This window comes from Pelodiscus sinensis, chromosome 1 (genome assembly GCF_049634645.1).
Source record: "Pelodiscus sinensis isolate JC-2024 chromosome 1, ASM4963464v1, whole genome shotgun sequence".
Classification (NCBI taxonomy): Eukaryota; Metazoa; Chordata; order Testudines; family Trionychidae; genus Pelodiscus; species Pelodiscus sinensis.
This window is the reverse complement of record NC_134711.1, coordinates 71,238,722-71,254,141: the sequence shown is the minus strand read 5'-3', so window position 1 is coordinate 71,254,141 and position 15,420 is coordinate 71,238,722. Positions and strand designations below refer to the sequence as shown.

The 15,420-nt window shown below is 40.6% G+C and overlaps 1 protein-coding gene across 11 annotated transcripts in view; it reads right to left on the bottom strand.

Annotated features, from left to right (window-relative positions):
* Nucleotides 1-15,420, bottom strand: part of PTPRQ (protein tyrosine phosphatase receptor type Q) — a 209,920-nt gene that overhangs the window by 148,912 nt on the left and 45,588 nt on the right. For all 11 annotated transcript variants that reach the window (XR_012904907.1, XM_075932438.1, XM_075932405.1 and 8 more), the window contains exons 19-22: nt 13,417-13,577; nt 12,378-12,489; nt 11,368-11,594; nt 5,131-5,200 (exon numbers count right to left, since the gene is read on the bottom strand). Coding sequence is in view for 10 of the 11 variants with exons in the window: in XM_075932438.1 (XP_075788553.1) it covers nt 5,131-5,200; nt 11,368-11,594; nt 12,378-12,489; nt 13,417-13,577 (570 nt within the window). In the remaining variant the exon portion in view is untranslated. The remainder of the gene's footprint in view (nt 1-5,130; nt 5,201-11,367; nt 11,595-12,377; nt 12,490-13,416; nt 13,578-15,420) is intronic.

Genomic DNA, 15,420 nt, shown 5'->3' with positions numbered 1-15,420 from the left:
GCAACCCCACCCAGTTTGGTATCCTCTCCCTAAGTTTCAGGGATTGAGCTCCTGCCCAAACCACTATATTTCCACAGCTATTTTAGTACTGTACAACAAGCCTGAGTCTGTTGACCTGGGCTCTGAGAATCGCTGCCATTTGACATAACCTAAAAGATTCCTCCAGTCCAATGAATTTTAAAGGACTGAAAAGTCCTTTAAAATTTATTCTTCCATACTGTTTTTTTGTCTAGCTTTCAAATGAAAAGGCTTTACACTAGGCATCAGAGTCAGTCCTATCTTTCTTTCTAAATCTCTCCTATTGGAGCTGTTCCACTTTTGTATAAATAATTCAAGATTCATTGGGCCACACAGAGAGACTCACTCTATTGCCCAGTGGTTAGGTAATTCACCTGAAATCTGGGACACCTGGGCTCCCTCCCTACATCAATGAATCATTATTTATACAAAGTGGAACAGCTCCAACATGAGAACTTGACAACAGAATAACCTGTTGGTTATGGCTCTTACCCAGGATGTGGGAGAAGTGGGGTGAACTCCCTTTTCTGAATGAAGCAGAGCAGGGATATGAATTGGTTCTCCCAGCTCTCCTGTATCTTAGGTGAATGCCTTAGCCACTGGTTATAATAATGGAAGGATATTTTTTCATGGGAAAAGATGAAATTCTACCTGGACCTGAGAAACTGCCACTTGCACAGCAAAAGTTTCAAAATTGGCTTTGAGGAATCAGCATTTTCTGTTTGAAAAATCTTTTTTCCTGGGGGGGTCGGGGAGGAGAAATCCAGCAATTACTTTTGCAACTGAGATCTGGCAATCTGCTGCAACTGAATGAACTGATTTGGGAGGGGTTTTTTGGGAGGAGAGGTCTTTTGGGGTGCAGATAAGTATGTTGTACAATCTGTCAAATGGAAAATCAGTGCTCTGTAGCAGAAAGTAGATTTTTTTAAAATCTGATTTCTTCCCTCCTGATAAATTAACCATATAAAATTCATTTAAAATTTAAAATTTAAATTAGTAAAATTGAACTATAAAAGTGAGCCATTCTTTTTTAAAGCGATAATAATGAAAAATTATGATTGGGAAATCTCAACATTGTGATAAATAAAAACTGATCACTTAATATTTTACTTTTTTTGATAATTTCCCAAAACAGGATAGTGTGTGAACAAGAAATAATTTTCTTTGTATCAATAAACAGTTTGATGCATCCACTGAGTCAGCAAATCATTTCATACTATAGAAATAGAATATAACATATCCTTATCTCAAAGGGTACAAGTTCTTGAGTGATTCAAGAAAACATCTGGAAGTACAGAGGACTACCTCAAATGCCATGCCTACAAATCAGACCCAGATTGCATAAACTAAAAATATTGCAAGATTGTATTGACAAATGAGTTAATTTAAATGAATATATTCATGTTCAACATTATAATAAATCTCCCATACTAGTAAGAGACAGGATCCTCCAACTTTCCTTCTTAAGTGCTTTATTGAATAGGGGCTTTATTTCTGGATTTTCTTTCTCTCTCTCCATACTACTCCTTTCCAATGTGTCTCATAGGGTATGTCTAGACTACATCCCTCTGTCACCACAGGGATGTAAATCAGGCATACCGAAATTGCTAATGAAGCGGGGATTTAAATATCCCGCGCTTCATTAGCATAAAAATGGCCACCATTTTTTGTCGCCACAGATCTTTGGCGACAAAAAGTGGTAGTCTAGACACGGATCTGTCATTCACTAAAGCCTTTAACGACAGATCCCTAATGCCTCGTACAACGAGTTATACAGGATCTGTCGTCAAAGGCTTTAGTGAGTGACAGATCTGCATCTAGACTGCTGCTTTTCATCGCCAAAGCTCTGTGGCGACAAAAAGCGGTGGCCATTTTTATGGTAATACAGCACAGGATATTTAAATCCCCACTTCATTAACAATTTCGGTATGCCTAATTTACATCCCTCTGCCAACAGAGGAATGTAGTCTAGACATACGCATAATGATTAGTATCCATGAATCTAAAACTTGCAACAGAGTGTCTTTAACTATTCAAATAATTTGTATCCAAAACAAACTTTCATGTTTTAGGTATGAAAATGTAACCAGTTTATTATCCACTTGGTGGTGGTGATGACAATTTTTTTTTTAATTCTCAAAGCTGTGATACTTAAAAAAAGAATCAAATATAAGAATGCAGTTGCTTAATAAAAAGCTTTATTTTCTTCATCATTTCAACTAGAACTGTACCATGGATTTCTATTTGAAATGAATCACATGTAAGTAGAGTTGTGCAAACAATTTCTGAGAAGCAGTAATGCTTTTATAAGGCAAAACGGTATATTTTTGCCCTCTGTTAAATTTAAATACAATATGCTCATTACAACATTATGTTTGCATGCAATTATTTGCAAAATGAAAAGAAATAGTTTTGTACAGCTCCATTTAGAAAGTTCTCATTTATGGGTTTTTTCCCCCTAAATGATAAATTATCTCAGAAGTTCCAGTCTTAAGAGTCTGAAACCATGAAATGCTGAACACCTTTAACTGTCTTTAGTAGATGCAGAGGTGCTCAGTATTCAGTACGCATAAAGCTCGTGTTGAAATTAATGGGAATTCCACACACAGAGCCCTGGTCTACACTAGGGAGTTATTTTGAAATACGCCCCCACACTTATTTCAAAATAATAAGTGGAGCGTGCACACTACCAAGCCCATTATTTTGAAATAATGAGCTGGTTATTTTGAAATCTGTACTCCTGCTTTCCTCGGGGAATAATGTTTATTTTGAGATTGTTATTTCAAAATAGCATTAGTGTGGATGATCCAGTGCTGCTAATTCAGGGGCCCGGAGGGGAATGTGAGTGCTATCTATGCTCCCCTACCCCACTATTGGGGAAGTGCATGGTGGCAAAGCCACTGATGATGCTGTCCATGTTATCCAGAATGACAACCCTGCATAGCAGCACATTGTTGATAGCCTTGGCTAACCGCAGGAACACAGCCCACAGCAGTAGCTGTCTGGCATGGCAAGCTTCTACAGAGCGATGGCAATGCACTTCTGCATGGGGATGGCAGGTCACAGTTGGGTGTCCTGTTGCCTGAGGTCAGGGGCAAGCCACCTGCAGAGTTCGAGGAAGGTGGCCTTCCACATACGGAAGTTCCGCAGCCACTGCTGGTCGTCCCATAGCTGCAGGACAATGTGGTCCCACCAGTCTCAACTGGTCTCCCCACAGCAGAAGTGGCATTCCACAGTGTCCAGGGGATTGAGGGGTATTTGCAGCAGCAGGATCACCAGGCCTGTGGTCCAGGCTGGTCCTCGCCCTGCTGGAGCACCCTGCGGGCAGTTTGCAAGTGCTGCGCCATGAGGCACATTGCGAGGTCTGTGAGCCTGGCACTGGTTTAAAGTAGCTCTGGTTCCATGTTGTGAGTGCTGTGGCATCCACAAAGGCAACCAGAACCCCCCACATCCATTGTGTGTCCTGCAAGGGGGGAGGCCATGGAGAAGCAGCATGTGAGATGTGGCCATAGAGAGGAGCCCCTGAAAGCACATGTTGGAGCTTGCCTGACCAAGTTGCCATAGGAACTCTCTCCACCTTCTTGGTGCTCTCCCCTGAATGCTTCGGGGGGCTCTAAGTCCAAGGTAGGCTCCAATCAGTGTGGACTTACTATTTCTAAATAATTCCAATGCTCCCCCATAGTGTGGACAAGCTATTTTGATTTTGTTATTTCTGGAGTCATTATTTCAAATTTAATTATTTCAAAATAAATTCCTAGTGTAGACATGCCTAGAGAGTGAAATTCACCCTTTGTAAAGGACAAGCACAAGTTTTATAATGAGGTGTACCGGTAGTTCGGAATAGGAAGCCTAGTTCGAACCAGCGGGGTTTTAAAAATGGCGGCTCCCCGCTTATGCAAATGAAGCCCGGGAAATTCAAATCCCGGGCTTCATTTGCAAGTGCGGTATGCCTACATTACCCCGCTAGTTTGAACTAGGAGGGTAGTGTAGACATACCCAAAGAGTCCTGTGGCACCTTATAGACTAACAGATGTATTGGAGCATAAGCTTTCATGGGCAAAGACCCCCTTCGTCAGATACATGCATCTGACAAAGTGGGTCTTTGCCCACGAAAGCTTATGCTCCAATACATCTGTTAGTCTATAAGGTGCCACAGGACTCTGTGTCACTTTTGCAGATGCAGACTAATACAGCTACCCTTCTGATACATAACTGATGAAGTATCTGATAGAGATAGAAAGGGGGGGCACCACAGGAAGCATGAGGCCAATGGGGACTCAAGCAGTTCCTGCTGGTCCCATGTTCCCACTGCAGCACTTCAGCCTTTGAAATGTACAAGAGACCCGTGAGGCTCTTGTACATTTCAAAGGCTGAAGCATTGCAGTGGGAACCAATGCGAGTGGGGACTGTCTCAGTCCCCGCTCATGCCAGTTCCTCGCTGCATCCCTACCCCTCCCATGGAGATGGTGCTGTAGGGGAGCCAGCTTTTAAGCCGGCTTCCCCCTCCCCCCCTCCCCCCGGGGCTTCTCTCTGACAGAGACAGCAAGGGGAGGGGAAGCGACTAGTCGAGTTAATACTCAACTCTCCAATAAGCTTATGCTTATCGGATAGTCGACCAGTTGCTTACATCCCCAATTAAGAGGCAAAAACAGTAAGAAATGCTGTGTATTATATTTGTTAGAGCTAGACCCTGTCCCCACCCAAGAAGCTGAGGTTGGTGCAAGGGGGCTATGCAAGATCCTGATTCTACTATAGCTCTTGTGATCCCATACTGTAGTAGGAAATGGCTAGTGGGTTGATTTAGTATCTGATCAGCTATCCATGCCTTGATTTCCTGCAACCCATCTATACAGGGACTTATGTGGAGCCTCTGCAGAGCTGGGATTCACAGCACATAATGAATGGGGGCCACACCCACTAAGACACACTATATCCTGCCTCCACCATGCATGGCACTATTTCCACTACATGAGAGGCCCTTTGTAAACACAGTGAAAATATCAGGATTTTCTCCTAAACACATTATAATTTTTAATATTATTATAGTAAAACAAAAAAACCAAACATGCGTTGTAAGAATAAATGGGCTTAGTGGAAGTTTAGTGAAATTACCACTTTCTGCAGTTTGAAAGAGAAAAGGATCACTAAATACTCCAATGCCAGCACTATTCTCAGCAGCAACCTACAATAAACGGAAATAATCACATTAGAGAGTTCACATAATATACAGTGCCAGTGTCCATGCAAATATATGGTTTAAGCTACAAGTGTTGGAAGACACTTATACAAGTTAATTTTCCTTTTTTCAACTGCAATTGTTAAATTTCCTCTGAACTTTTAAAGGATACGCATTAAATACAATAATCCTCAATAAATGAAATGAACTAAAAAAAGGCTCTTTACTCATTCATGTAAATTTTCTCTTTAGAAACATATGAAATCTCCCAATAATGCTCATGCAACAGCACGTGCTCACCATATGAGTAGCTAACAAGCCTGCAACTTTATTATAGCAAATATGAAAAATCTCTAAGCCATCTGACAAAATCCCTAGCTATAGTAAATGTGTATGGCTGTTTGCCCTTGCCACATACTACTGTTGGGGAATGTTATTTGGTCTCCTCACAACAAAACCCAAGCCAAAAGCTCAGACTTAACAGTTGTAAAGTGCCTTTAGCTCATATTGAAGCAAACATCATTTAAAGGAAGCTTGGCATTTACCAAGCTCATGTACCATGAATGATGATTCTACACTGGTTACCAATACCCCAGTTATACCAGCTATCCTCATTTAACAAGAGAATTACTCCTCTCTCTTTAAATAGGGAGAAGTAAGTCATGCCTTCTTCCTCCATTCTTTTTTTTCCTCCTTAGTTTGGAAGGAAAGGGCCAAAAGCAGTTTCCAACCACTCCAATTCCTCAATTTTTGTAAGGTTGGAATAGCAGGTCCACCTCCCTGGTGGGGAGAGATGGTAGAATGAGTGACTGGTATGTTTGAAAAGCAAAAACATGGGGGAAAAGTGAGAGTGATGCAGCATATGCATGCATGATTGTGGAGGATGATGGTATAGGAGGGTACCTCTCCTTGGAGGTGTGGTGAGCTGGGATCATGACACAGTGTAGAGAATAATCATCATAACTGACAGAGTATCTTTTTCCTGTAGGGCTTAAGTTGTGCGCTTTGTGTTGTCCCTCTGCAAAAGAGTTAGTTTCACCTACAGAGACAAGGAACAGGAGAGTTTGATAAAAGTCAAGATGTATGGTCTGGATTTAAGAGAATTAATTAATAGGGAAACATTACGTATAACCTCCTAAAATCTTCACAGAGTGGTGAGAATGGCAAACTGTGTAAAAGGAGAAATGGAGGTAGAAAGGACTCAATGAGGGCCAGGGTGCTTGTGTGCATGTATACATTGTGTAAACAGTGTAGGTTATGTGTGGTTGAGGATAATGCATGACACTTTGTAGGGATGCTAAAAAAGATGCCTGAGAGAGTGCAAGAAGTGGGAATGGTAAAGTCTATGAAAGGAGCATTCAGGATAGACACACAAAAAAGTGTGTAGACTTGTCATGACTAAAGAGGGTTGTGAGGAACTTTAGAAAAATCTAAAAGAGCTAGGCAAAGCTATGGCAAGGACAGGGCAGAGTGCAAATGTGCAACAGTGCACAGTGGAAAAGACCATTCAAATAGTTCTCATATATTGATGGCTTCTAGATTAACTGTAGCAACCCAAGAAAATTCTGTAGGCGACATTGTGGGTAGCTGAGTGGGTGGGTTATATTAAGTCAGAGAAAGAGAACAGCACTGAACATAAAATGTTGTTTATAAGTAGATTGTATGTGCTCACCTTAAATACTGCATTCAGTTTCGGTCACCTCATATCAAAAAGGGTAAAGCAGAAATAGAAAGGGCCCAGAAGGGGCATTGACTATAATTAGAGACACGGAAAGACTTCCATATGAGGAGAGAGTAAAAAGATTAGGGCTACTTAGTGTAAAGAGAAAACAACTAAGATGCTATAATAGAAGTATATCACATTTTGAATAGCAAACAGGTCAGCTGTGCACACCTCCATATTCTATTTCATGACACAAGAAAAATGGAGCATCAAATTAACTTGAAAAACAACTAATTAAAAGATTATGTGTACAAGTAAATGTACATACAATGCATAGTTAAGATGTGGATCTCAGTGCCTCAGATATTATGGAAAAGAACACCAACGGATTAGACTCCCATGAGAATCACATAGCTATCATCCCAAGTTAAACAAGTTAGGATAAACATTTATAAGGGATATTATTAATCCTTATGCTTTGAGACATAGAGAACCACTAAGTTCCAGAAAGAAACTTTCCTACGGGCATATAATTATATGAAATTATCCATTATGACTGTTTTTATACTCTCCAATATTGGCCACTGTCAGAACCAGGACACAACAATGGTTGCTCAGATACTATGGTAATCTATACATAACTAGAGAAGTACACCAATCAGCAAATGATCTGATTTGGTATAACTATGGTATAAGCCTATTTGTTTGCGGCCCAGGGTACATTTTGTGTTTATACGGGGCTCAACATGCGGCCCATGGCTGGGCGCCAAAACAAAACAAAAAGTAGTCAATATAATGGTCTTCTGCTGATATGCGTTTTAGTAATTAAATTCCTGGACTGTCATTACTCATTAAAAGTGCTGTCATATGGGTAGAAATCAGGTAAATACTGCATGTTATTAATATCTGCAGAACTGATTTAAATGGGGTCTGTGTATTGTGTAGTCCTGCCTTAACGTTTGTATTCATGCCTGTCAGTGTGAAAAATTATTTGCATATATATTTGCATGTACATTCAAACCACACCTAAGCTGCGGCCCTTGGCATATGCTGTGAGCATCATTGTGGCCCCTGGGGCTTCCAAAGTTGAGTAGCCCTGCCTTCGATGACGGGTACTGTGGGCCAAGTGTGAGTGAGTGGCACTGCAGCCCCATGAGCCAACTCCAATCACACACATTTGGTCTAGGCAGGGGGCAGAGCCAAACCGTGGCAGCACGGCAACCCCAGAGGTTGCAATGTCTGGGGCAAAGAGCTAAGCTCAGCCAGTTCCACAGCACAGGAGCTGCAGGGACTACCACTCAGGAGTGAGTACAGGCAGGGTCCAAGCCTCTAAGGCCAAGAGGAAGTGACTGAAACCACACCAGGGCCTCTACTCCCAGACTATTTACAGGGCCATGAAAGGCCTTAAACACTTACCCAAATGGAACAAACGGGTCCTGTGCCCGAAAAGATTGATAATAACTGAGGTAGAAGATAGGACCATTAAAGATCAGGGGGAAGAAAAAAATAACACATTTAACGTTCCTAGGAAAGACACATGTAGGGAGTAGGAAATGGAACATGCAAGAATTTTACTACTTATACTGAATAGAACAGACATTATTATGCTATTTGGATTTTTATATTGAAACCCTCTTCTTACCTGCTCAACTTCGTCCGAGCAAAAACAACGAGTGCTGTGGCACCTTAAAGACAAAGAACAGGTCTACACTGCAGGGCAAAAGTAGAATTAAGATACATAACGTCAGCTACATCAATTGCATAGCTGAAGTCGAAATAGCTTAATTCGGCTTTTGGCGCTGTCTACACAGCCGGAAGTCAAAGGAAGAACACTCTTCCTTTGACTTTCCTTACTCCTCATGAAGTGACGGTTACAGGAACTGGAGTAAGAAGTCCTCCAGCTCGACATTATTTCAAAATAACGGCTTGATGTGTATACACACATTGTGTTATTTCAAAATAACGCCAGTTATTCTGAAATAACACTGCCTTGTAGACGTACCCTAACATATTTATGCCCAAATAAATATGTTAGTCTTTAAGGTACCACAGGACTCATTGTTTTTGCAGATACAGACTAAAACAGCTACCCTTCTGAGATTTGTCAGATCAGTTTTCCCTAGATCTGGCCTAAGCAAATGGTATAATCTCTATTAAAAGCTAATCTTTTGCTTTACAGATGAAGAAGAGTTAGAGATTAAAAGGTACACTTTTCCATAGCCACACATAGACTGACTTTTATTCATATCGCCATCAATACAGAAGTTCAAAAGAGTATAATGAGTACAAATTCCAAAAGGACATTTGTGCACTATGTTACCAAAAATTAAAATTACAATATTTTTACACAATCTTGGCATGAAATTTCAGCACACAGAGGCATAGAAGTCTAGCTGATTAGTCTGTCAGAAAGCATCCCTGTGCGGATCCTTATAAACATGAGCATTTTCCTCCTGCCACAAATGTTGGAAAGGGAATTACAGGCAGTCCCCGGGTTAAGTACAAGATAGGGACTGTAGGTTTGTTCTTAAGTTGAATTTGTATGTAAGTCGGAACTGGTACATATTGTAGGGGAAACTCTAGCCAAACATTTCTCCAGAGCTCAGTTTTATTCTCCCACACCTCACTTCCCTCAGTCCTTTATTCTCAAGCTGAGGTGTCTGCTGAGAAAAGCCGCTCCGCATCTCCCTGGTCTGCTGGGGGTGGGCGCTAGCTTCGCATCTCCCTGGTCTGCTGGGGGGATGCAGCTAGTGCGGGGTTGCCTCACCCCGTTTGTAAGTAGGGATCTGATGTAAGTCAGATCCATGTAACCCGGGGACTGCCTGTATATAACATTTCTGGTCATTTCACCTCTAATCATTCATTACTCAGCTTTTAAAGAAGATTTTTGGAAAATATGTGTCAAAATCAAGAGTGTTTGATCTCAATATACTCAGGTTTGTACAGTACCTAAGCAAGTGCATTTATTGTTTATCAGCACAAACCCATAAGAGCAAGCACACAATTTTAACAGCAAGGGATCAGAAAAGTAATGAAGTTAATGTCCATTTTGGGATATATCACAAAGCAAATCATTATAACTGAAAGAAACTGAGATAAACTTTTCAAAAGTACCCAACTGACTTAAGAGCCTAAGTCCCAGTGAAATTTGGTGCCTAAGTTACTCTTTAAAATGGAACTTCTCTCTGTCAGAGAAATTTTGACAGAGCCATATTCCATCAGGTCCATTTTGCTAGAATATTGTTCTGAAATAGGAAAAAAAGCAAATGCCACCAATGTCACATTACAACATTTTCAGAAGGAAACCTTTCAACTTTTAATTTTGAAAATTTTATTTGTATCCTCTACATTATGTATTTCTCATAATACAGTTTTAAAGTAAATATTTAAACTATATGCTTTGATATTTTTCAAAATAAGACATTTTGACCAACCCAATTTTCCGCTGTGGAGAAATCAAAAGTTTTTGGGTTTGTTCTGATTCAGAACAAAACCAGATTTTGAAACCTCAAAATCCATTACAAAACAGAATTTCTGTCCTTTACACAGCTCTTCTCCGAGATCCCTTAGACAATTCTGAAAATTTTTCCTCTGAGTTACTGTGCCATCTAATATGTTATGTCAAACAGGATGTTAAAAGAAGAAATCACATTTTAGTGAACTTTGAGATGAAAATTATTTTAGTAGGTGTAATTAAAGAGAAGTACTGTAATAAATAAAAAGAATTGGACAGTGTGTTTTGCGACACCACTGAACTAGTAATCTGCAGTCAGATTAGGAAAGTACTGTATGTATCACTAAAATAGTGCAGGTTGGACCTCACTGCTCTGGCATCCTTGGGACCCAACTGGCCAGAACAAGGGCATTTGCTGGACTAGGGAAGGTCCCTCCCCTCATGGGTTTCTGCCTGGAGCTCTCCCAGGACCTGCTGCTGCAAGGGCTGGAGTGTCACCGCCAGAGCTGTGCAGCCAGGACAGAGCTCCACAGCTGCCTGGCTCCACGGCTGGGGCTGGACCTCTCCAGCTGGGATGGAGGGACAGCGCTGGAACTCCATAACCCAGGCCAGAATTTCCTCGCTGCCACTCGGGCTGGAGTTCCTTGGCCGCTGGAACCAGAACATTGCCAGAGCTCCACAGCCGGGGATGGAGTCAGAGCTCCCTGGATGCTGCTGGGGTCGGAGTTCCCTGGCCGCTGGGGACAGAAGTCTCTGCTATGCGTCTGTCTTCCCAACACACACACACACACTCTCTCTCTCTCCTCTCTCTCTCTCCCCCTCTCTCCCGGCTGAGAGGCCAGTGCCCATTATGGTGCTCCTGCCCCACCACCAGACTACCCTGGGCTCTGTCATCCATGAACATCCATGGTCTGGCACAGACCATGGATGTTGCCTGACTAGGGAGTCCCAGTTAAGGGAGGTATAACCTGTATCATATTCTTTTACTTTAATCTCAGATATTATACAATATACCCAGAATTCAAAGTACAAAATCTACATAATTAATATTGTTACCTTAATTTCATAAGTTGTTCCAGGGTTAAGATTGGTGAGAAGAACTTCCAAACTATCAGGTTTTGTTGTTACTTGGGTGTAAGTTGTTTGCATCCATGGGCAGACCTCCTTATATTTAATAATATAGGACATAATCCTCCCATTTGGATGAGGTGGTACATTCCAAGAGAGCAGAATTCCTGCAGACCCCACTTTTTCACCGGCAAGGAACACAGGGGGTCCTGGATCTGTAAAAAGAACATTCCTCAACTACATTATCATAAAGCAATGCCTATATCTTTACAGTTAATGCCTACAAATAGCATATTTCAGCATAGATTTCTGAGGCACCCGAAGACTAATGTGCTTGTAAATATGAAGCTTTATTCTCCCTAGAACTGTGTTTCAAAAACTGATTAAATGCTTCTTTTTTTTTTGGAACACCAAGAACATTCTTTCATAAGAATGTAGAAAATGGAATGCTCAAAATCTTCACAGACAAAATAGAGTTTTATGCCAGATATTTTGTCAGTTTTAAGAGAGATTTTTACAGCTTACTTAGTTTCAGGATTCTTCACCTAAAACTACACAGAAATCTGTGACACTGATTTTAGAAGATGTGTTTGCTACTGTTATACTTTTTAAAAGAAATCATATCAAATGAAGATGTCTGTATATAGTTTGCAATATGTAAAATGCATAATATACAAATAATAACAAACATTTCCATAACTTATCCATAAGATTAATAAAGCTGTCAATAAAGCTGTCAATCATGACCAGATTCTTCTTAAAACAATTCTAGAGGAACTTCATTTTTCTTCTAGACTACTCAGTAGATATATCATATATGATGATGGTTTACATATAACAAATAATTGTCTAATATTTTCATGCAAAAATATCATTAACATGTTCAGACTCATTACTGACTATAACCTATGAAGAAATATTATACATATTTAAGCACTAAATAAAACAAGCAATTATTTATCAGAAATGGGCAAAATGTGATGTCATAATTAACTCACAGGTTACATTAGTTGTCACTGTTCTACTGACTGGTGAACTGTATGCTGAAGAAGACACTGAAGAAACAGTCACATTATATGTTGTTCCAGGAGTAACGCTGGAAAAATCAGCCTAAAATATCAAATTAATCCAATAAGTCTTTTGCCAAGATAAGGACAAACACAAAATACAGTTCTAAACATGACATAAGGTGACATGACATAATATACATTACAGCAATAAAAACACTGCATTGTATATGTTTGCTGCAATATAGCATTTTGTAATTGTATTTAAGTTACCCACTATAAGATCTGAATAACATACAATATTAAAAACAACAAAATTAACTGTTAGATAGGTACAGCTGATGCTATAAAAAATATTTCAAAAGGTACCATCATGATAGTAATTAAGTGCACATGAAGCATTAGAAAGTTCTGTTTTTCTGAGGGAAGAAACAAAAAATACAAAGATTCCTGTAAAACTTTCAAGTTTCCAAAGTCTATCTATCTTATCTTTTGAAATAAACATGACACACCTCAATAGTAAGCATTTATACAAAATACCTGTATCTCTGCAATTCCAATTGAAAACAAAACCAAAAGAATCAGCAACATCACTGTTGTTATTATATTTTTCAGACAGTAGTATCAAAAAGTGCTCCTATTTCTTTTTGATGGCTTAACAGGGAAATGTTGCCTGCATTAATGATTTAAGGCTAGATCTTCCTGGCAAGTACACAATTAATGAGCCTGTATTACTCAATAGCTCTGCCCTTCCTTTGTTAAACTATTCATGAACTCTTGGATGACTGGCTGCAAGTTTATAGTAGATGTAAAAAAAAAAAAAAGAGTATTATAACTGTTGTTAAGGTAACAAACCACAGATGTTGAAATTCATGCTCACAAATTTGGCATTAGTCCTTTTGTATTCTCATCTATGTTAAAAAGCTAAAGGAGCAAGCTTCCTAGTTGGATAGTTCTGCAAAGAATTTTCCCATCAGCACAGTACATACACAGAAGTTGACCGTCCAAATATTACAATGAAAACACATACCCGATACTCCCCACCTCCAAGATCTAGGATAGTAACAAAGCCATGACAAGGAATAAGATCCACATGAAACCTTTCCACACGTCCATAAGGTAGTCTCCAATTCACAGAAAAGGAATGTGACGAAACATTGAAGGCTTTAAGATTCTCTACTTTTGCAGGTTCTGAAAGTGAATTTCAAATTAGGAACAGATTAACCTAAACAAGGCTATATGCTAAGCTAATTTCAATGAAAGTTATATTACTAGTTATAAGAGTAATAAAGATAATCCATCCCTATCAATGGAGGTTTTTAAGACAAAGACCTATCAGGGATGGTTTAGATACACTTGGTCCTGCCTCAGCATAGAGGCCTGACCTCTCAAGGTCCCTTTCAGCCCTACATTTCTATGATTCTATAAAAGTGTTATAGTCAATGGCAGCGAGAGCATGATTAGGTTCTGTCATTTTAGTATCATCGTCAAAGAGCTCATAGGACCCAATCTTGCAAAACTCATTCAAGCAAAATTCCCATTGACTTCAGAGGGATATAGCCCAATATTACTAGAGACCAAATGGCTGCTTGTCCCAGTTCATTGTTAAAAATGTATGAATGGCATATCATTAAGTCCCTGTTTCAACACCAAATCTCTATTCAGCAAAGCAGTAATGCATGGGCTTAACTCTATTCATGCATTTAAATCCCATCAGTAACCTCAAAGTTAACCTCAGTAACCAAAGTTCTAAGGATGAACATAAGCATGTGTCTCAAACTCCCGGCCCGCAAGCCATCCCCAGCTGAAATAATTGTGCAATTTGGCCCAGCTCTGTTGGTGGGCCAGGGGGGTGGGCTACCCATTATCGGGCTAGAGGGGGCTGTCCCATTACTGTTTCCCATTGAGGGCATGGCTACAGGCATTACCAGGGAGGCCTGGCAAAGTGCGGCAGCAGTGGTCGGGCCCCCACCTTCATTCTCTGTGGTGGCAGGAGATGCGGGGGAGCGGAGCATACTTGGAAGGGACACTTGCTCCACTTCCCTGTGGCTCCTGTTGACACAGGGAGGCACAACTGCTGCTGCTGCCCCATGCTGGGCCCCCACAATAACCCCCAAGGCCACATCTTTGAGAACATGGTGCCATGGGAGGGAGAGGGCAGGCTGATGGCAGAAAGGGCGGGGCTCAGAGACGGGTAACAGACAGCTCCCCCTCCTTGACCTGCCAGGACTTCCAAGCTGATTGTGCAATTGCTCCAGCCAGGGATGGCCCGCAACAGGCAGGGAGTTTGAGACCCCTGGTTTAAATGCTTTGCTGAATTGGGGGCAAAGGGCTCAATCCAGCAAAGTGGCTTAAGCTTACATAAGAGAAAGAAAGAATCTACCTGATATATACTGAGACTATAAGGTATTTACTTACTCCCTCTGCAAGATCAGATTGTTTAAATGTCTCTGCTGGAATGAATCCTAAAAGAAGCGCTGAAGTGGGAGTTCTGAAGTTGCCATATTTCATATTTTGCTCTGCTGCTTACCATAAAGTTGATTTTTCTTTATAACTCTTCAAATACTAGGGAGCCAAATAATGGTACGTAGTTCTGTTTGGTTCAGTTAAGCCCTCAAAATCTAGATGTTTAACTACACATATCTTATTCATATATTCCCTCTTTTACTGCACCTGTGTCTCTCTCCCCTCTCCTTCCTGACATCCTGTTTCATCTTTGCGCTCCTTTCCTTTTCCCCCTTCCCTCTTCCTCATATTTAAATCATTCTTTACCCCTCTTCAGACCCGAAGTTCAATCAGTTTTCTTCAGAGAGTCATTAAAAGAGTCATGCTCCTACTGGATAAGAGAAGTGCTCTCCCCCGTGTGCATCCATCTGCATTTCTTTTCCTGCCCATTCTGTAATCTTGGAGTACCCTCAACTGGAGGATCCACACACCACAATGGAAATCCACTCACTAGCATAAGCACACATGTGCCCTAGCACTCATTCTGCTGTAATATTCATTGATACATATGTCATTTCACACCTTCATT